Source organism: Calonectris borealis, chromosome 21, assembly GCF_964195595.1.
Source record: "Calonectris borealis chromosome 21, bCalBor7.hap1.2, whole genome shotgun sequence".
Classification (NCBI taxonomy): Eukaryota; Metazoa; Chordata; class Aves; order Procellariiformes; family Procellariidae; genus Calonectris; species Calonectris borealis.
This window is the reverse complement of record NC_134332.1, coordinates 967,325-987,115: the sequence shown is the minus strand read 5'-3', so window position 1 is coordinate 987,115 and position 19,791 is coordinate 967,325. Positions and strand designations below refer to the sequence as shown.

The window sequence follows — 19,791 nt, the reverse complement described above, 5'->3', positions numbered from 1 at the left end:
AAGGGATGGCAGGAGACCTGGGGGTTGTTGCCAGCTGCTGGGAGCAGGGATGGGGGAGCACATTGTGCCCCCAGGTCCTGCCGGGAACCCCGGGACAGCCACGTTGGGCCAGCAGGATCCCACCACCCTCAAGCACAGCCATGACCTCGTGTGTGGGGCTGCGCTCAGAGCAAGGGGTGGCAGTGGCCAGGAGCCGGGCAGGGCTCGGCAGGTCCCATCCACTGCGTTCAGGGAAGTTTTCCTGAAAAAGTTGAAATTCTGCTACAAAAAGAAATTGCTGCTTCAGTGCCCCAGCCGAGGCAGCACCCGGCAGGGACGAGCAGGAGCTTGGGCACCTCTTCACCCATGCCAGGACCACCTTGCCCCACCACGCTGCTGACGGGCATCTGGAAGCCACCGCGCCGCCTCCTTCTCCCTGACCCACTTTGTGTCTCGCCGCTGCATCCAGGCGAGCAGCGCTGTCAGGTTACAAACGCAGGCAGCGCCGGGCTCTCCCAGGGAGCCAACAAAGCAAATGCTAAATGTCACCACAATTACAAGGCGTCTGCCTCAGCCGCAGCATCGCTGGCACCAGAGCTGCTCCACCAGCCCTGTACCCGCCCAGGCCGGCGAAGGAGGTCTGGGAAGAGCGGCCGTATCCCAGCTCTGGTACATGCTCTGGTTTCTACCGAGCCTCACATCCCTTGGGCTCTGTTAAACCCAGCATCAGCTGGGCTGGCTGGGAAGGGGGAAGGTTTCTGCAGAGCTGCCATTTCTATTTCTGGGCCATCCTTGTCCCGTTTTGCTTGGGCACAAGGTGTTTTCTAAAGGTCATGGGTCTTCCTTGCACCCTCCCGCCCCTGAAATGCAGCTCTGGGTCTTTGTGGTCACCCCCTGCCCGGGCCAGCAGCCCCCAGGGAGCTCCAGATCTCCCCATCAGCCCCTGGTAGCACTGCAGGACCAGGAGGGAGTTTCTGATGTGACTGCGGTGCTGTGGGGTCACCAGCAAGACACAAAATCCTCCTTGCCTTCGGAGTCCGTGGGACTGTGCATACACGGAGCTGGGGGAGATGCAGCCCCCAGATGAAGAAGGGGGTTCTGATGGGAGCGGAGGACCCCCACCGGCCCCACGAGGCCTGCGGCTGGTCCCACTCCCATAGCAGAGTCCAACCCCCTGCTCAAAGCATGGCCAGCGTGTTGCTCTGGATCTCGTGCAGGGCAGCTTTGAACATCTCCAAGGCTGGAGATCCCACCACCTCTCTGCACCCTGGTCTGGTGTTTGACCCTCAAAGTGAAAAAGCTTTTCCCTACGCAGCTATAGGGAAATACAGCTCGAATTTCCCACGTCCTGGCTTGTGGCTATTGATCCTCATCCTCTCTCCCTCCTCCCATGAGATAACTGTGGAGAGCAATAAATTTTCCATGAGTCTTCTCTGCCTTTCTGGCATCTGAGCAACCCCAGGCCTGCAGCAGGGAGCTGGTGGGGAGGGGAATGAAGGTCACCGCATCTGAGGACAGAGGAGATGGTTTCTCTGACTCTGCTGCCTTGACGTCCCCCCAGCCCACGTGCATCCCTCCTCCTCCTCCCTGCCCTCCTGTCATCGGTGCGGCACCAGCAAGGTGGGCACCCATGTCACACCAAGGGCTCCCAGAAGTGGCCATGGTATTAATCACTAAACCAAATGAATAGTAAAAATAATGATTATACCCCTTGGGATCCGTTGGGGCTTTAGGAACATCCATAACCTTCAAGCTGGCCAGACCACCATGCGTGTAGGTCTGTCGTGCTGTGGAGCTTAATCTCAAGGTTTGTGTGTGGTAGCACGTGGAAGAGCCACAGGCTTTAGACCACTTTGCAGGTCTTCTGAGCACCATTTTTCTCATGATGGAGTCTCTGTAGAGGGCTGCAAGCCTAGAAACAACCACATCCAAACCCCATCAATGCGTTAGGACTGTACTGCAAGAGCATCAATGGTAGGTCCTGACCACCACCAACCCACACACTTCTGCTTCAAACAGCAACCAGAGCAACCAGCTCTGCAGCAGCTGGTTGCACCGTTAAGCAACCAGCTGGCAACAAGCAATTCTGCTGGTTTCTTGGCAGATTTTTTAATAGCATCCTTCCTTCAAAATGGTGTTTGCTCTGCCTGGGCAAGCTGCACATCTCAGGAGCTGCAGACAGCTCCTGCAATGGTTTTGGTGGAGCTGCATGGCAGATGCACACTGTGAAAGCTGCCCTGCTTTCCTCTTCTGTTGGTGTTTGCGCTGGGCTGTTGTGTGGGCTGATGCCACCTCAGCCAGGCCTGGAGGGTCTCAGCCTGGGAGAGTGGTGATCGTGGCACTTGGGGTCCCTTCTCCTGATGCTCTACCCCGGCAAGGAGAGACAATCCCGGGGGGATGCAGCATGGCACAATGGAACATGGAGGATGAAAAGACTTAATGTGGAGCACAGGTACCGTAACCGCATCTTTCCCAGCCATGCCAGGCTGGGTTGACCCTCCAGTGCCGCAGAGCAGCCGGGCAGGCGCTGGCGCCCGTGGCTGGCCTGCTACAGACCTGCTCTCTGGAAAGCTGAAGATGAGCTCATTTTTTGTGGATGAATTCTCTGTGTGATGAGTGATTCACCAGCGCAAAACAAGATCATTGCAAGAAACAAGCCGGATTTTGGAAAGAGCTGTTGATGTGTGCAGGGCCCGGTCAAACAAACTCTGTAATGAGAGCAACAAGCAGTAAATAAAAGTGGTGTGAGACATTGCAAAAGCACCCCAGGTGTTGCCGCCAGAAGCAGGGACAGCAAACTGCAACCTTAGGTGTGCACACTGTAGATGGGAGCTGGGACGTGGGGCAGGAAGGTTTGGCACACGCGGAGCTGCTGGCTCACTCGGGTTGAGTGGAAAGCAAGGACACGTGTGTCATCACAGCGCAGGGTCAGCCCCAAGCGAGGAAGGAGCCATCCTGTTAAAACGGGTCCTTCTCTGCAGGCGTTATAAATCCAGAAGGGCCATAAAATCCTGAGCGTGCAGCTGGATGACCGAGCCGATGATGGCTGATGCAGATGATGAGGAAGAAATTTAGGGTCAAATTATCTTCTGGCATCACCATTCATCTCAGCAGAGTTGCAGCAGATACTGGCCAAGGTGTTACGTCTCTCAATGCATCTGTAAAGTGAAGGTTTAGAAATAATCTATTTGTGACACTGGAAAGTAATGAGTTTTGCAGAAAGAAGCTGTGGTTGCACACAGGGCGGACCCAGCAGGACCAACACCAACTTGATTACGAGTAACCACCTGATTGCAGAAAGCAAAACTTTGTTCATCTGGGTGGCATGAAGCAAACCCACTGGCAAAGCTGCTCCTGCATGTCTGTCCCAGTAGAGCTCGAAGCGGGACGTAGGGAACGGCGGGTACACTTGAGCTAAGGAGCTCTCTCCGAACCCAGGGTATGCTTGGCCTGCTGGAAAGGTCTCCCAAAATGGTAAAATAGATCAGTGCTGTTTGTAAGACCCTGAAAAGCATGCCATATCGCATCACCACAGCTCAGAAGACATGCTGAGAATATCCACACGCAGCATAAAGATGTACATTTATGATAACACACAATACGATAAACTTTTATGAAAGATCATGCAGCATGTACATATATATGACAAAGTTAGGTGTTAAACCCAGTATAAGAGTATGGCCAGACCCATTGCCCAAAGGCAAATGCTAGCGTTGGCCACAGGGGCTGGGATTTGGTAGGGACATCACTTGGGAGTGCAGCCACCCAGACCCGGTCAAAGATGAAGGGTCTGGGCTTTGAAGGATGAGATTATTTGGGGTTTGGGGTGAAAAGCAGAGATCTTGGTGAACCAACTCAGCAGAGAAAAGGGAAACTCTGCACCTCCAGAAGCAAGCCTGGGAGAGCTCTGCAAGTCTCATTGAGCACTCATACATTGGGATGAAAACTGGGGGCCAAAGCCTCTCTTGTACAAGACTTAACCAGTGGCACTTGCCACCAAGGACCCCATCAAGCCTAACGCAAGCTCTAGGAGAAAAAGAAGTGCCAGGGTTTGGCTCGTGCTGCAAACTGCTTCACAAGTACCTGAATAGGTGGAGGAAAGGCTGAGAATTACTGCTGTGCCAGGGTGGGGAGGACCCAGTGCCACGTCCATTGAGCACACGAAGCGGAGACTAGCAGCGCCATTAGGGCAACACGAGGATCCCCAGCATCTTGGCACAAACACCCTCTTGTTCAGCAGAAAAGATGCCTGATGTCATTTATGATTATTTTTAAATAGAGCTGTTGCTTAACTCAGGGAATAGCAGCATAATAACACTGTGTAGCTGGGTCAGCACGGGGATGCCATAGGAATTAATAACAGAAAATGGCTCGTGCTCACTCACTTCCTGCAATTTCCTTTGCTCTGTGAGTTCAAGCATAATATATCAGTTCTTGCTATCTGCATCCAGAAGCGTTAGCAGGAAAGTAAGCAAAAACTGACACAGAGAGGATGGGGAAGATGAAGGGAATCCCTGTTTAGCACTGTTAGGGTGCCAGGCAGCAGCAGCCTCACACTGATTTCGGCAGGTGAGCAGATCAAAGAATTACACTTACAGGGACTAGAGGCAAAGTCGTTACAAAATCCCTTATCCGACGAGAAACTAGACGATTAAAAATACAACCGCTAACATTGTCAGCAAGGGAGCGTGGATTTCCAGGCGGAGGCAGCTGGTGGGTGAAGCTGCACGGTCCCCCGGGGGAAGCCACACTCTAGGGTTAGTCCAGAGGATGGAGCATGGCTGAGCCCCCGGGGTGCCGGGGGATCCCTCTGGACTGGGCCAGGCATCTGGGTGAGATTTTTGGCATCATTGCCTGGAGCTTGGATGGTCGGATCATCTATGGGATGCATAAGGCCTGATGGAGCTGAGCTTTCCTCTGGGCTGACAGCGGGAATGCAGAGCTGTTTAGTGAAATATGTGAGCTCCAGCTTCTGTGTCCATCCCACTGATGGAGGGGCCAGGGGACAGCGATGGCGTGAGCACGATGTGGCTGCGTGGTCACAGGCAGGGCCCCACAGACCTCTCATTATAGGGGGCGAACAGCAGCCGGGTCTTTGCTGCAGCAAGGCTGGAGGACCAGAAGAGGGTCTGGGCAGGGTGACCTTCAGGGGGAGAGCATCAAAATCCAGGCAAAATCCTGGGGCCAACTGGGGAGTATAAAGAGCTCGAAGGTGGCAGTGGGTGACATGAGCAGGGAAACCCCAGCAGCACCCAAAGGAGCCTCGTGAGCTCCCACCGGCACCCTGCCCCAGACAGGGTGGGATGGAGGGATGGAGCATTTTTGGGTTCGGGTGTGCACGTGCCTGGGTCACTGTTGCTGGCGGGGGTTGGCTGTGAGCTCTGGGTTGGTGCGTGGCTGGGGAGTTGCGGGGCTCCACGTGGGGCTGGCTGCCCATTTTGGCTGCCTGCCTGCGGACTCCCCAGGCTGGAGGCACCCATGGCGGGGCAAAAGGGCAGCCCGGCCTCTGACATCTGCCAGGGTATGGCAGGAGCTGGGAAGTACAGACCAGGAGTCGTCCTCCCAGGGCACAATGCGGGGCGTCCCCAGCTCATGGGCTCGTGTCTGCCTGTGCCAGTGACGGGGGTCAAAACAGCAAGACCCCAGCAATGCACGATGCTCCCCGGGGACCTGACAGCATTGCTGGTACCCAGCGGCGGTGTGACCCCCTGCACACCGTGCTGAGCCCACCACATCCCACAGGGACCAGCGAGACCCTGTGCCCTGCTCCCCCCTCTCTAGAGCTCAGCAGGGATTGGGATGCTCAGTCGGGTTTTGACCTCAGGGTGGGGGGAGCCCCTCTGCTCTGCTCCCGCAGGGGTGGCTGTGGGTCGGGGTCAGGCCTAGCGGTGGGGCAGGGGTCCCCTGGGACACGGTGAGGTGCATGGCTCTGATTCGGCAGCGGGAAAAAGTTGGGGGGGGCAATACTGGTGTTATGGCCTTTCCCCAGCCCCGAAAGCTGTGGGGGCTGCTGGCAGGGGCCCCTCTCCCCGCTGCCACACGCTCCCTGATGCTGGCCCCTAAATCACTGCCCCCGGAGCAGCATCGCCCGCTCCCCAGCCCGCACCGCGGAGCCATTTCCAGCGACGGATGCTGAGTCACTGCAGGCCCCTCCGAAACACCTCCCGGGGACCCGGCCGCGGCTGGGGGGGTGGAGAAGGAGCGGGGCCGCGGCGGGCCGGGGCGGGAAGGGAGCGGAGCCGCAGCGGGGCGGCGGCGGCGGGGCAGGGCCCGGGGGGTGTGCGGGGCGGGGGGGGGGTGCGGGGCGTCGGGCGCTGCGGCCGGCGGGCCCCGGCGCTGCTGAGCGAGAGAAATGTGAGCCGGCTGCACCACTGCGGCGGCACTGCGGGCGCCGGGCGGCAGCGGGGCGGGAGCGCGCAGGCAGCGCCCGCGCCCGCCGAGCCCCGCGGGACAGCGGGGACGGAGCCCGCCCGCCCGCACCTGCCGGAGGGGGAAAGCGGGGCGCCCGGGCGGCAGCCCCCCCAGCCAGCCTGCCTGCGCTGTCGGCCGGGGAGTGTTGCATCAGCCCCGCGCGGAGCGGGGGCTCCGCGGCCGGAGGAGGCGGCGGAGGAGCCGGGGGAGGGAGCGCGGAGCCGCGGGGCGGGCGGAAGGTGCCTCCCCGGCGGCGGCAGCGGCGCTACCTGCCGCCTCCCCCCGGCAGCTGGTCCCCGCCGAGCATCCGGAGCCGGGGCAGCCGGCGGGAGCCCGGCGCCGCCAGCCCTGCCTTTGTGCCCGGTACCCTCCCCGCGCCGCCGGGGAAGCTGCTGGAGGAGGCGGCGGGGCCGTGGGAAGCGGGGCCGGGAGCCACGGCCCGGCCGGGAGCGGCGGTGGAGACCCGCAGCATCCTCGGGGAGCCGGCACTTCGCACGGGCAGCGCCTGCATCCCTCTGCCTTTCAGATAACCTCTAGCCGCTTGGGCCTCCAGACCTTTACCGGGGACGGAGCGGGGGTCTGGAGGCTAAACCGGGGACGCGGCCGCACCGGGATCCCCCGGCCGAGGCACGGCGGGCCAATGCAGGTAACGACTGGCAGCGACCGTCCTTTTGGCCGGGCTGCCCGGGGGGCATCACCCTGCGGGCGCGCAGGCGCGGGCGTGAGGACGTGTGTGTGCGCGGGTGTGCACATGTGTGTGCACCGCTGGGCTGCGAGCGTGCCAGCGCGACGTGGGGCAGGGGTGCGTGGGGCTGGGGATTGCGGTGGGAGGTCATTGGGGGGTGGATGCTGTGTGTCGTGGGGGGATGCTGGGGAGGGCTGTCTCGCCCCAGGGGTGATGGGGATGCGGGGTACGGCGGGGTGCTGCGCCAGGGCGGTGCATGAAGGGGTGTGACGGCGTGAGCGTGGAAACGCGGTGGCTGTGCGCGGCAGCTGCCTGGCCACACGGATCGCCGTGCCCGTTGGCGTGCTGCGGGTGAGTGTCTGCGCGAGACCTGTGGGCAGAGAGCCCTCGGGGCTGCTGCTGTGCGCGGGGGGGGGATATACGCTGCTTGTGGGGTGCGGGGTGCAGGATGTGGGGTGCAGGATGTGAGCCCGTGATGGGGGATGCGGGACGCGAGGCCTCACTCCCCGGGGCAGGCGTCACAGGATGCTTGCAGGACCCCGGTGCTACCAGGGCATGGCCCCTGGGGACACCTCCACTGAGGTCGGGCAGGGATCCAGCCCCCCACGGCTCTCGGGCATCCAGGACTGAACCCCTCCATGGCCTCTAGCCATCCCCAAGGGCTGCTGCTGCAACCAGATGGCCCCCTCGGGCCCCCTCCGTCAGGCCTGGCAGGGCTCAGCGGGAGCAGGCATCCCTCTAACAGGATTTGCAGCATGATGGAGGAGAGCGCCTTCGCCCTTCTCGGAGGAGAGACAGGCTGTCGCCGGGGCTGCTGAGGGAGAAAATGGCCACGAGCTGGCTGCCTGCCCCCCATCTCCTGCCCCCAAACGTGGCCTGTCCTCTCCAGCAGCCCCGGGACAAGGGCACGGAGCTGGGAAGGGGGAGAGGAAGCTGGAGGGAGGGATAATAGCAGGGACAGATCAGGAGCAAGCGATGGAGGTAAAAATAGATCCACCGAGCAGAGGAGGGGCTAAACGTGAGAGAAAACCGTGAGCAGAGGCAGGTCGGGGGGGAACCCCCCCAGGAGGGGCCCTGCATCCCAGCTGGGCGCAGGGGGACCTGCCCTCCTGGCCCCCAGGGCAGAGGGGGGACCCAGGACCCCCGCTCGGGGCCGCCAAGGAGATGCCTGGGGGGAAATACCTGCCTGCTCCCACTTCCGCCGGCCCAAACACGCGGGCGGATGGACAGGAGCTGCAGGGCTCAATTGCCAAATTGCCGGGATGCAGGCAGGCACGCATCCCGAGGGAGCACTGGCAGCCGGTAGATCCCTGAAGAGCCTCGGATCCAACCCCCTCTCGCTTTTCATTTCCAGCGAGCACGAAGCTGAGCTGGGGACAGAGGTGCCAGGGACGGAGGGGACAAGGCGCGTGGCAGCCCTGGCACCAGCCAAGGTGAGCTGCCCTCCGGCGCGGGATGCTCCCTGAGCCCCTGCCCCGCGGGAGCTGCCGGTGACGGCAAGTGGGAGAGCCGGGAAGTCAGAGCAAAGGAATTTGCAAACACATTCTTCAGCGCCACGAGGATCCCACGGCGTGTAAACAGGAATAAAGGCCAGGCGGAGGCGGGGGCCGGGGCAAGCAGGGGGCTGCCCCTGGTTCCTGCGAGACCCCCCCGGACTCACCTGCCCCAGGCAGCACCCGGCGCCACGGTCTCCAATTTACCGTTCCCTACTGCAGCTGATCCAGCGCGGGAAGTGCCAGCGAAGGCGAAGGGGGGGGCTGCCGAGTGACGGCCAATGTCACATTAACTTCCTGGCGAGGCGCTGTGGGGAGCCGACGCTTTGATCGCCCACCCAAGAGCATCCTCCAAGGCAGGCAGGATGCCGCTGTGAGCCCTGCCTTCCCCTGCCCACCCCGGCCTCGCGCCCAGCGCCCTCGGGGCTGACCAGAGAAGAGGGGCACGGGGCTCACTGGCGCTGCCCCGTCTCCCCAGGATGCTCTCCCGCGCCAGCAGCTGCTCCCCGTGCTCCTGCTCCGCGGCCAGACCGAGATTGAAAGCTCAGCAGGCTGCCGGCATGTTTTAGCCTCATGCAGGCGTCCCTCGGAGACCCCAGAGCAGTGGACAGTAATGTGAAAACGATACTCATGTCGTGTCTGAAAGGGCAACAGGTCATCATTAAAATGGAGGCGATGAAAATCATCCACCCGGAGAAGTTTTCGGAGCTGCAGGCCTCGCAGCCGCGCTACGCGCCAGCCCCGCGCCGCGAGCCGCCCCTCGTGGCCAAGCGCGCGTGGCCCTCCGAGTCCGAGATCATCGTCAACCAGGCGTGCGGGGACATCCCCGCCTTGGATGCCACCCCTGGCCCCCTGCCGCTGCCCCGGACTCCCCCCCTGCCGCGGCGAGAGCGCGGGTACCAGAGCCAGCGGAAGGGCAGCTCGGAGGTCTGCTACCACCGACAGCCGCCGTCGGACGAGGTGATCGTCAACCAGTACGTGCTGCACCCCTCGACGCCCTGCGAGCCCCTCGAGTGCCCCACCTGCGGCCACATGTACAACTTCACCAACAAGCGGCCCCGCATCCTCTCCTGCCTGCACTCGGTGTGCGAGGAGTGCCTGCAGATCCTCTACGAGTCCTGCCCCAAGTACAAGTTCATCTCCTGCCCCACCTGCAAGCGGGAGACCGTCCTCTTCACCGACTACGGGCTGGCGGCGCTGGCCGTCAACACCAGTATCCTCAACAGACTGCCGGCCGAGGCCCTGGCCGCCAACCCCGTCCAGTGGAGCAGCGACACCGACCGCAGCTGCTACCAGACCTTCCGCCAGTACTGCGGGGCTGCCTGCACCTGCCACATCCGAAACCCGCTGTCTTCCTGCACCATCATGTGAGCCCCGCGCCCCTGCCCGCACCTCCCGGCAGCGGGGCGGCCGGCGGGTGGGAGAGGACGGCGCAGCGCCGCGGCCGGTCCCCAGTCCCTTCTTCGCCGGTGGCCCAGCCCGGGGATGCTCCGATGCTCACCGTGGCCAAGGACGTGGGACTGGCGTCCTCGCCGGCACTGGGGATGCTGGGACCTGGTGGCAGCCCCCTACACCCCGCTGGTGCCAGGGGAGAGGGATGCTGGGATGGGGAGCATGCCCACCAGCGCATCCAGGGGCTCCGGCTCCCCCCGGTCCTGCGGCGGGTGCCCCCGCTGTGCATCGAGCATCTCGCCGTGCTCCTTCCCCGGGCGCCTTCTCCCTCCTCTCTCCCTGCGGCTCCCAAGAGTGGACGCTGGGTCCCAACCAGAGCGACACCCTCCCCATCGCCCCGCAGCCGCCGCCGGCGGCACAAGGAGCCCTGGAGGTGCGCGGTGCCATGCTGGGTCACCCGCCCGGCACGGGAGGTGAGGACAGGTCCCCGGCTGCCCCCCCTCCTTCTCTGTAAGTTATTTGCCAAAGCTTTCATCTCAGCGGCCAAGCCGCCATGCGCCCGAGTCGTTGTAGCCAAGCCAAGCTGCCGCACTGGCCCCTCGATTGCGAGCAGACATGCGGCCCGTTTCCTCCGCAGGCCCTTGAGGAAAGCTCCACTTTGTCCTCGTTTTGGAGGATTCTTGTTTTTCCCCCGTCCATCCCCAGCCGCCCCGTCCCAGGCCGCTACGTGTTCACAAAGGCATTGAGCTGTGCCCGTTCTCTGCCGCTCTGCCTGGGGCCCCGCACCGATGCCCCGTGGGATGGCTCGGGGGGACGGCGCAGGGTCCGGTACCCCAAATTCCCGGCTCCAGCAAGGGGATTTGGCTGGGCAGGGGGGCAGAGATCTGGCTCCTGCCCACAGTCCCTTCCCCGGCGCAGCACCTCTGCTCTGACCCCTGTGCGGAGGGGCTGGCAGGGCAGCAGCCCCCTGTGCACAGTCTTGCTTTCTCCAGGGCACCTGGAGGGGTAAGTTTGCTGCCAAAAAAGCAAAAAAAAAACCTAAAAAAATAAAGAAAAAGCCATAATTTGCGGGTGCTCCCATGGGGCTGAGCACCACAACCAGGCATGGCCGCGGCACCACGGGCACACTCCGCCCGGTCCCAGGGCTCCGGCGCTGGGCGAGCCAGAGGGGCCCCGCAGAGCCCCGCACCCTGGAGGACAGAGCAGCCCCTGGTGCTGGCCAAAGCCCAGCATCCATCCAGGGAGAGGGGCCGAACCGTCCCCCCCACCAGCCCCGAGGGAGCAGGCGATGCTGCTGGCGCAGCCCCGGGTACCACCCCGCTGCCAGCGGAGCACGGGGGCCAATACTGTTTCTGTGTTGCTCTGCCAATGCCTCCCGCTGCTGGTTGTGACCATGATCATGTTTTATACCCGGCCTTGTTCTAACCCCCATCGGTCTCCCCAATAAAGATTATATTGGAACGAACGGCAAGCCGGAGTCTCGGGGGGGTGCGTCGCTGCGGGCAGGAGTGGGGCTGCATGCAGCCGGGATGCTGCGCCCTGGCCCGGCGCGGTCCGTGGGGCAAGCTGGGGGGAGATACCCAGAGGAAGGGCTTTCCTCTGGACTGACACCTCCTCCCCCGACCTGGCTCTCTGCTCTGATGCTGTTGTGTCCCCTCCCTGCCCCGTCCCTGGTCCCACCGCACATGGCTGGGCACTGTGGGCGACTCTGCCCACCTTGGCAAGCAGTCCCCAGCCACACCAAGGGCTCTTAAATACCCCTTGGATGTCCCGTTCCTCCCCAAGTGACATGGTGTACTGGGGGGAGGATTTGCCAGCCTGGCCCAGGTGGCACCCGCTGGTGAAGGGAGCTGGGCAGGGACACGGGCAGCGCTGGGCTCCCCCCACCCCTCCCTGGTGAGGCAGACGCACCCACGGCCCTGCCACGCTCACGGCCTCTCTGCACCATCCCCAGCCGCACGCAGGGACTGCCCTGGGGCCCAGCATGCACCCGGCAGCGCCGGCAAATGGCACCGGTGGGGAGCACCCACTGCCCTCACCGAATGGACCCCAGGGTCACCGCGATGGCAACTCTCCAGCTGGGAGAAGCAGAAATTTGTAGCAGAAGCAGCCGGGAGGACGCTCCCGGGGCAGCACAGTTCCCGGGCCGTGAGCTGTGCCTGCAGGCAGGCGGGTGCACACGTGTGTGCACGCATGTGCACAGTGGAGGGTGCGTGTGTGGGCACACACGGAGCCTTTCTGTGCACGCGCAGCCCCACTGCCCCAGTGCTGGCCCCCGAATTTCCTTTCTCTGGGAGCAGCGGCTGCCTCTGCCCTCTGCTATGGGCTGGCTGCTTCCAAAGCACCAGCACGTCCCTGGCTCACGGCCGAGCCCCAGGGGCAGCTCCCACCCCCGGGGGGGTGCAGGGTGTGCAGGGTGGCTGCGGACCCCTTGTGCTTGGCTGCCGGTTCTCCCCCCCCGGAGGGGTTTCTATGCCCAGAAAATGAAACCACATCCCAGTCCATGGGTGCTGAATTACAGCATCAATAATGCAGCCGGTGCCATCCCTGGCCCCAAGCGCGCCGCGGCCATGACCCCCCTGGCGCTGCACCCGCATCCCTGCCATCCTTTGTGGGTGGGGGGGGCACATGCAGCCGTAGCAGCAGTGCCGGGGGCTCCCAGTGGTCACAGCATCCCCCCAGTGAGCCCGATGATGTGGCTGCTCGGGGAAGCTGGGGCAGCCCCAAATCCAGGATGAGCACCTCCATCACCCCAAAAGCTCATCCTGAATCCAAGATGAGCGTCTCCATCCACGGGGCCCCAAAGACACCGAAGCAAAGGGCCAGCCAGGGCAGAGGTGGCAGCAGTTCCACCCTCAGAGCAGGGATTTGCCCTTTTTATTACATAAGGATGAAGGGTACAGCGTGTCCTCCCCTCCCTCCTGGTACCTCTTGGGCACAGAGGAAATTTAAAACTGCTAATTTGATTTTGAGTTGCAATTAAGGAAGAAATGGGGCTTTTCAGGAGTAAGCGTTGGGCGACAGCCCATTTCTCCAGCCCTATTAACCTTGAACGAGCGCTCACTGGAAGAGGGGCCCGGGTGTGCTGCGGGGGGACAGGGACGGCGGGGCGGTGCCAGCCCTCGCGTCACGGCTGCAGGTGAATTAAAAGTCTTTCAAAGGCACTCCGGCATCCCAAGCCCTGAAACGCTCCCATGGCCGCTGTGGCCATGCCGAACTTTGTGCCTCCAAGCTGGGTTTTCAAAGCACTCCAAGTCCCACTGGCTCCCTAAACCTGGCCAGGACGTTGCTGTGGCAGCAGGTTTGGCCACGTGTGAGCAAAGATGCTCACAGATGTTCCCAGAGGAGCTGGTTGTAAAATCTCCGAGTTGATGAAATGTCTGTCCCAGGCTGGGATGAAGCTCTGGGCTCTCCCAGTGTCCAGGTCAGCTCGTGATGGGAGAGGGAGACTTGGGGGGTTAAATGGCTCCTGGGGATGACGCTTCCCCAAAGGCCCTTGTTTCCGATGTGGGAAGGGCCAGGAACGGGCAGCTCTCTGCTGGTTTGGGGTCAGCCTTTGGCACGGGTTCAGGGGACGTTTCCCAGCCGTTCTCCCCAAAACCGGCTCCTGCAGCCCAGCCGGTCGGTGCCGAGGCTCACGCCAGGCTGGGGGCAGCTCTGCGCTCCTGCTGGTGGTGGGTGGGCAGCCCTGAGCAGCGCCGAGGCCGGTGCCCATGCGTGTGGCCCCACGGGTCCCCATCCTGCCCCACCACCCTGCTGGGAGGTTGCACAACAGGACCAGTTCCCCGTCGGCACGGAGAGCGGGGAGGATCCAGCCCCAGTGCAGGGGCCGAAGGCTGTGCTGGGCTATGTGGTAGCACCACGCCAGGCTGGGAAGGAGGTGGCCGAGCATCAGGGTTGTGCCCTCCTTGGGGACACACAGCCTCGAAACCTCGACCCGAGGCGGTCACGCACCCGAAACGGCCGTTTCAGCAGAGAGGAAGCTGCTTGCAACGACTTCTGCCAGCGCCCAGCTTTCACAACGAGGTGCAACCCCGCAATGAGAAGATAACGGGTTGTGGCACGGAGCCCAAGAGGCTGTGACAGGTCCCCAGCGCAGCGCTGGCCCCACGGACGGGGAGGGACTGCGGTGCTCGGGAGCTTTCTCGGGGTTAAATCCAGACGAGGGCTGCCCGCGGGCATGGGCACCAGCTCCTGCTCGCTCCCTGGCTCCATGCTGAAGGCTGGATTCTGGCGCGGGAGTTGCTCCCGGTGCCTCACCACTTTCGTGCCGTCCCCCTGCCGCTGTCCCTCTGGCCTCGCTCTCACAGGTGCAGGACGGGGACAGCGCTGGTGTGTCCCCAGCGTGGGGGCTGAGCGGGGAAGGGGAGAGGCTGCTGCTGGTTGTGGTGCAAAAGGCAGGGGCCTCTGACCCGAGCTTGATGGGGCCCCCGACACCCTGACCCCTTGACACCCCAACCCCTGCCTGCCCGGGCGGGTGAGACCGGGCGCGCTCGGTGCATGCCTGAGGCTGGCTGTGCTGCCGATGTCCTCGCTGCCACCTGGGCATGGCTGGGGACCTGGGAGGGGGGACACGCAGGAGATTCCAGGAGAGATACATGGCCCCACAGAGCCCCGAGTGGGCAGGTCCCCACACGGATGGGGACAGCCACGCCACATCACTCTCCTGGTGCCACCAGCTGGGAGATGCGATGAAGCATTTGGGGTGCAATGGGGTGTCAGGGGCTTGTGGGAGGGGACAAGGAGGGCTGCGAGGAGGACAGGGTGGGGGGAGATGGGGTGGATTTGGGGGGCTGTGCTGGAGTCTAGGGTGGGGAGGAAGAGACATTGGGGGCCCACAATGGGGCAATGGGGGGCAGCAAAGGAGAGATGGGGGCAGGTGAGAAGTGGGGGAGGGCTGTATGGGGGTGTGCATGGTGAGACCAGGGTGCACGGAGGGGTTGCAGGGGCTGTAGGAGGGTGCTGGGGGGCTGCAATGGGGTGTGCATGGGGAGACAGGGTGCATATGGGTGCTGGGGGGGGGCTATGGTGTGTACCGGCGGTGCAAAGGGATCGGAGGGTGCATGTGTGGGGCTGTGCGCGCGGCTTTGGGGGGCTGTGCTGCGGGATGGTGCCCCGCAGCCGGAGCCCTGCTGCAGCCTCCCGCGGCTCTCGGCATGCCACCCCCGGCCCCGGCTCACCGCGCTGCAGCGCACCCACCGTGCCGCTCGCTGCTACCTCGGCGCGCTAAATATAACCGAGTCCTTGCGAGCGGACATTGCAGCCAGGCTCCCGCAGGCCAGCCCTGCCCGTGTGCCAGGGCACCGCGGGCGGCACCGCCGGGCTCTGCATTGCCCACAGGGCCGGTCCTGCACTGCAGCCCCCCCCCACGGACCCCATCGCTGGGGGGATTTAGGTGCCCTTCTACGGCTTTTAGCACCCAGAGGTGCTGGCAGCAGGAGAGGGGAGCACGGACGTGCTAGAGGGTGCATCGTGCTCCGTCCTGTCCCCGTGGGGACAGCTCTGGCCTGGTTTGCCCAAAAGACAGTTGTCCCCCCCATGTAATGTAGAGCAGGGACACGTGCCAGGCGTCCCATGTGGTGGCAGGGCCCCCCGGCTGTCTGAGCCCCCCCTCCCCGCAGGCCCAATCTAGCTGAAAATGCCCCCGCCCAGGGCCAGGCTGGCGCTTCTCCTGGTGGAGCTGCTCCACTTGGTATAAATAAATATTCCTCGGAGCAAGGGGGGCCAGGGGGGACCCGTCTCTGCCTCCCGGCCTGACCCGTTTCGGGGTGCCCCGCTCTTGCCACTGCCTCCCGTGCCTTGGTGCTTTGCCGGAGAAAAGCACGGCAGCGCCGATGCCAAGAGTAGCCCGAGTGCCCCGGCAAAGCCCGTGGCCCAAACCTCTGCCCCCGTGGGCACACGGGTTTCCCGCAGGGCTGTGCGGGCAGGGGAGCATTCACTCACTCCCCCCGACCTGGCTCCCTTTGGAGGAGGAAGGGGGGGGGTGGGGGGTGGTACCCCGCGGTCCCCCGCAGGCACAGCCCTGGGGAGGTGCCCACGGCGCGTTTCCGGGGGAGAAGGGCAAAGCCGGGACACCCAGCGGGTTGCACAACCCCGGGCAGGAGGACCGGGCACGGCGGTGTCAGCCAGCCCCTCGGCAGGGATGGGCAGAGTGGGGACAGCACAGGGGGTGATTTGGCACGGGGCCTGCGTAGAGCTTTGGCAGGGCGCCGGGAGGAGGCTGGCGGGGATACATAAGGAGCAGCACATTCCAGGCTGCTAAGATGGGTGCCAACACCGCAGGAGACTGACCCCCCCTAAGGGGATCCGGGGGGGGTCATGGGGGTCTGACACCTCCCTGCCACTCACCACCAGCTCAAAGGTGGCTGAAAGCCTGGAGCTGTCCCCATCCCCTCAGGGTACGGGTGTCCCCAGTAAGCGGCTGCCAGCCCTGTGCCCTGCGGCGTGCTGGGGAGCAAGGGTGCAGAGGAGCTGTGCCATGGCCCAGGCATCACCCTGGGGGGGTCCCGGGGAGCGGGGCATCACGCCTGGCTGGGATGCAGCCCTAGCACGGGGCTGGCTGCCAAGTAAGAAGCAGAGCCCACATCCTGCTCAGCGCTGAGATATTCCTGCCCGCTGCAGCCTGGGCAGGTCCCACGTGGGCAGAGCCCCAGTGCCATGCTCGCCGTGGGCTCCTCTGCCTGCGATGCCTGGCTGGGGCCAAACCTGCCTGTCCTCGGGCACTGGGGGCTCTGCCAGCCAGTCCTGCTCGGTGCTGCCAGCAGGAGCTGTGTTTGCTCTCTTATCTCCACGCAGGGCAAGGCACGAGCACAGGCTGGCACCGCTCGGCCGGGGCTGGGAGGTGCCATGGTGGGGGCAGGCACGCTCTCCCAGGGTGGCTGGGGACCATTGGCTGTCCCCATCCCCTCCTCGTGTCACTGCTGGACCCCGAGGACATGCTCAGCCTGGACCAAGCACTGAACTCAGCTGGAGACAGCCGTGGTACAAATGCAAGTTGTATTTCCAGTCCATGCTGGGGAACCCCAGTCCGTCTGTCGCAGGTGCAGGCAACGCAGCCCATGGCACAGCCCTGTTCTGCCCGCAGAGCCCCTCAGGTTCCCAGCCCCGTGCCAGGGACGTACCCCCACTGCAGGACGGGCTCCTGCTCCATCCGCCCCTTCACTGCTGCAGTGATGTGTCACCCGGTGCCCGGTGGGATGCAGGTGATGCCCAGCTCTGGGGTCGCCTCTCTCGGCTTCCCACTGCAGCTCCTCCGCTGCCTCACCCACTCCTGGCTCACCGGCAGCGCTGGGGCATGCCTGGCACCTGGGTTCACAGGCTTGCTCCCAGGCTGGCATCACCACCCAGCAGCAGCCCCAGGGGCAAAGCGGGAGCAGGGCTCCTCTCCCCATGCACGGCCCAGCCTGGAGGCACAAACCCAGTGCTATTTATCGAGGATGAGGAAGAGCAGCACCATCAGGACGATGGGGAGGAAGATGAGGAGCAGGCTGAGCATCTCGGCCGCCAGCAGCAGCGCCAGCACCAGGAGGTAGCAGCAGCGGCAGCGGCGCTCCAGCCGCCCCAGCCCGCGGATGAGGCAGGGCGGGTAGCGGACGCAGGGCAGGCACCCGAACATGCGGCTGGTGTGGAAGCGCACCTGGAAGCGATGCTCGAGGGCGCCGGCAAGGCCTGGGCGCCGGGGCGGCAGGGCGGGGGGCCGGGGGGTGGCCAGGGCACCGGGGGAGCTGGGCTGGGCATGCAGCAGGAGCAGCTCCTCTTGCAGTTTGCAGATCTCCCACTCCAGCATGGGCGTCTTCTGGCGGCAGATAGGGCAGCGCACGCGGCCGAACTCGGCGCCGGCGGCTGTGTCCATGATGGCGCGCAGGCAGGCGCGGCACAGCCCGTGGTTGCAGTTGAGCAGGGCCGGTTTGTGCCGCTGGTCGTCATAGGGCTCTGTGCAGATGGGGCACTCATCCTCACTGCCCGCCGGCACGTGGCACGGCTCTGCCGCCGCCTCGCTGCTCGACGTCTCCTCTTCCTCGCCGAAGAGGCTCAGGATGGAGCTGGAGGCGCTTTCCAGGCTGGGTGACCCCCGCCGCAGTGCTGGGCTCTCCCCGTGGGGCAGGATGAGGCTGGTGGCAGCGGCAGCGGGAGGGTCCTGCCCCGCAGGCAGGGAGGCACCGTGGGCAGGCGGCTCGTCATGCCCGGGCAGGAGTGGTTCGGTTGCGTCCTCCGCCGGCGGCGGGTTCCAGCGTCCCCAGGCAGCGGCGGGTGCCTCTCCACAGAGCCGGGGCGGCTCCCTGGGGCCCCCCGACCCTGCAGTCTCGCTCTCACCCTGCTGCCCGGCACAGCCCTCCCCGCCGGCTGCCTGCACCGGCTGGGGGCCAGGCTCTGCCTCTTCGCCTGCTGCCGGCTGCATGGGGGCAGCTGCTCCACAGCCGCCCCCCTCACCCACCACCCCCTGAGTCCCCTCGGGGCTGGGTGCGGGACGTGGGTGCTGCTCCAGGGCAGGAGGTGGCCTTCAGCACGGCTGCTGGAAAGGTTTAAAGGCAGCGGCGTCCGCACAGAGTCCCATCATCCCTCCGGCACGGTTTGGGGCCCCCTCCCAGGCCAACAGGTCAGGAGCCCCCAAAGCGAGGTGCATCCCCATCACCCTCACCGATAGGCCACCCCAAGAGGGGCATCGCTGTGAGCATCCGGCAGCCTCTTCCTCCTCCTCCTCTTCCTCCTCCCCAGCGCCGACGCAGTACTGACCCGCCACGGTCCGGAGGAGAGGGCAACGAGCTGGGCGCTGCCAGGCGCTGCCCGCTGCGCCAGCAAGGGGTGCAGGCGTGGCAGGCACCCGTGCAGGCAGCTGCTGCCTGCTGTGGGGCAGGCAGGGCTGGGGCCGAGCCTGGCTCTAACCAGTCTGGTTTGTCAGCTTCTGGAAGCGGCTCAAATGCAGGCAGCCCGGGGCAGGCAGCCATGCCCGCGCCAATCAGCTCCCGCGGGAGCCGGGGAGGAGCTGGGCCCACGGCCGCCTCTCCCCTCGCCCGGCAAAAATGGAGCCACCTCTGCGGCCAGCGCTGCCCACACCGCTGCCCGTGGGGCATGGCAGCACGGGGCATGGCAGCACGGGGCATGGCAGCGGGGGGCATGGCAGCACGGGGCATGGCAGCACGGGGCATGGCAGCGGAGGGCATGGCAGCGGGGGCCCTGCTCCGCTCCAGCGCAGCCCCCCCAGCTCAGACCCCATAGAGCACACCAGCATGGGCCCTGCGCTGTCCCAGTACAGCCCCCAGTACAGCACACCAGCATGGGCCCCGTGCTGTCCCAGTACAGCCCCCAGTACAGCACACCAGCATGGGCCCTGCGCTGTCCCAGTACAGCTCCCCAGTACAGCACACCAGCATGGGCCCCATGCTGTCCCAGTACAGCCCCCAGTACAGCACACCAGCATGGGCCCCGTGCTGTCCCAGTACAGCCCCCCAGTACAGCACACCAGCATGGGCCCTGTGCTGTCCCAGTACAGCCCCCAGTACAGCACACCAGCACGGGCCCTGTGCAGTCCCAGTACAGCCCCCAGTACAGCACACCAGCACGGGCCCTGTCCTGTCCCAGTACAGCCCCCCAGTACAGCACACCAGCACGGGCCCTGTGCTGTCCCAGTACAGCCCCCCAGTACAGCACACCAGCATGGGCCCTGTGCATTCCCAGTACAGCCCCCAGTACAGCACACCAGCACGGGCCCTGTGTTGTCCCAGTACAGCCCCCCAGTACAGCACACCAGCATGGGCCCCGTGCTGTCCCAGTACAGCCCCCAGTACAGCACACCAGCACGGGCCCTGCGCTGTCCCAGTACAGCCCCCAGTA

At 64.4% G+C, this 19,791-nt stretch overlaps 2 protein-coding genes across 2 annotated transcripts; one reads left to right on the top strand and one right to left on the bottom strand.

Moving 5' to 3' along the window:
* The first annotated feature begins 6,815 nt into the window (after nt 1-6,815).
* RNF208 (ring finger protein 208) lies at nt 6,816-11,413 on the top strand. Its single transcript, XM_075170966.1, has 2 exons — nt 6,816-7,036; nt 8,430-11,413. Exon 2 carries the CDS (start codon nt 9,142-9,144, stop codon nt 9,937-9,939), a length of 798 nt encoding a protein of 265 aa, XP_075027067.1. The 5' UTR covers nt 6,816-7,036; nt 8,430-9,141; the 3' UTR covers nt 9,940-11,413.
* Nucleotides 11,414-16,968: 5,555 nt separating this feature from the next.
* On the bottom strand, nt 16,969-18,358 carry LOC142091562 (ring finger protein-like). The gene has a single exon (XM_075170997.1). It carries the CDS (start codon nt 18,356-18,358, stop codon nt 17,384-17,386), a length of 975 nt encoding a protein of 324 aa, XP_075027098.1. The 3' UTR covers nt 16,969-17,383.
* Between the last annotated feature and the right edge of the window lie 1,433 nt (nt 18,359-19,791).

Bases quoted from the DNA above. Each gene is read 5' to 3' on its own strand.
- RNF208 (XM_075170966.1), top strand. From the start codon at position 9,142: ATGCAGGCGTCCCTCGGAGACCCCAGAGCAGTGGACAGTAATGTGAAA.
- LOC142091562 (XM_075170997.1), bottom strand. From the start codon at position 18,358: ATGCAGCCGGCAGCAGGCGAAGAGGCAGAGCCTGGCCCCCAGCCGGTG.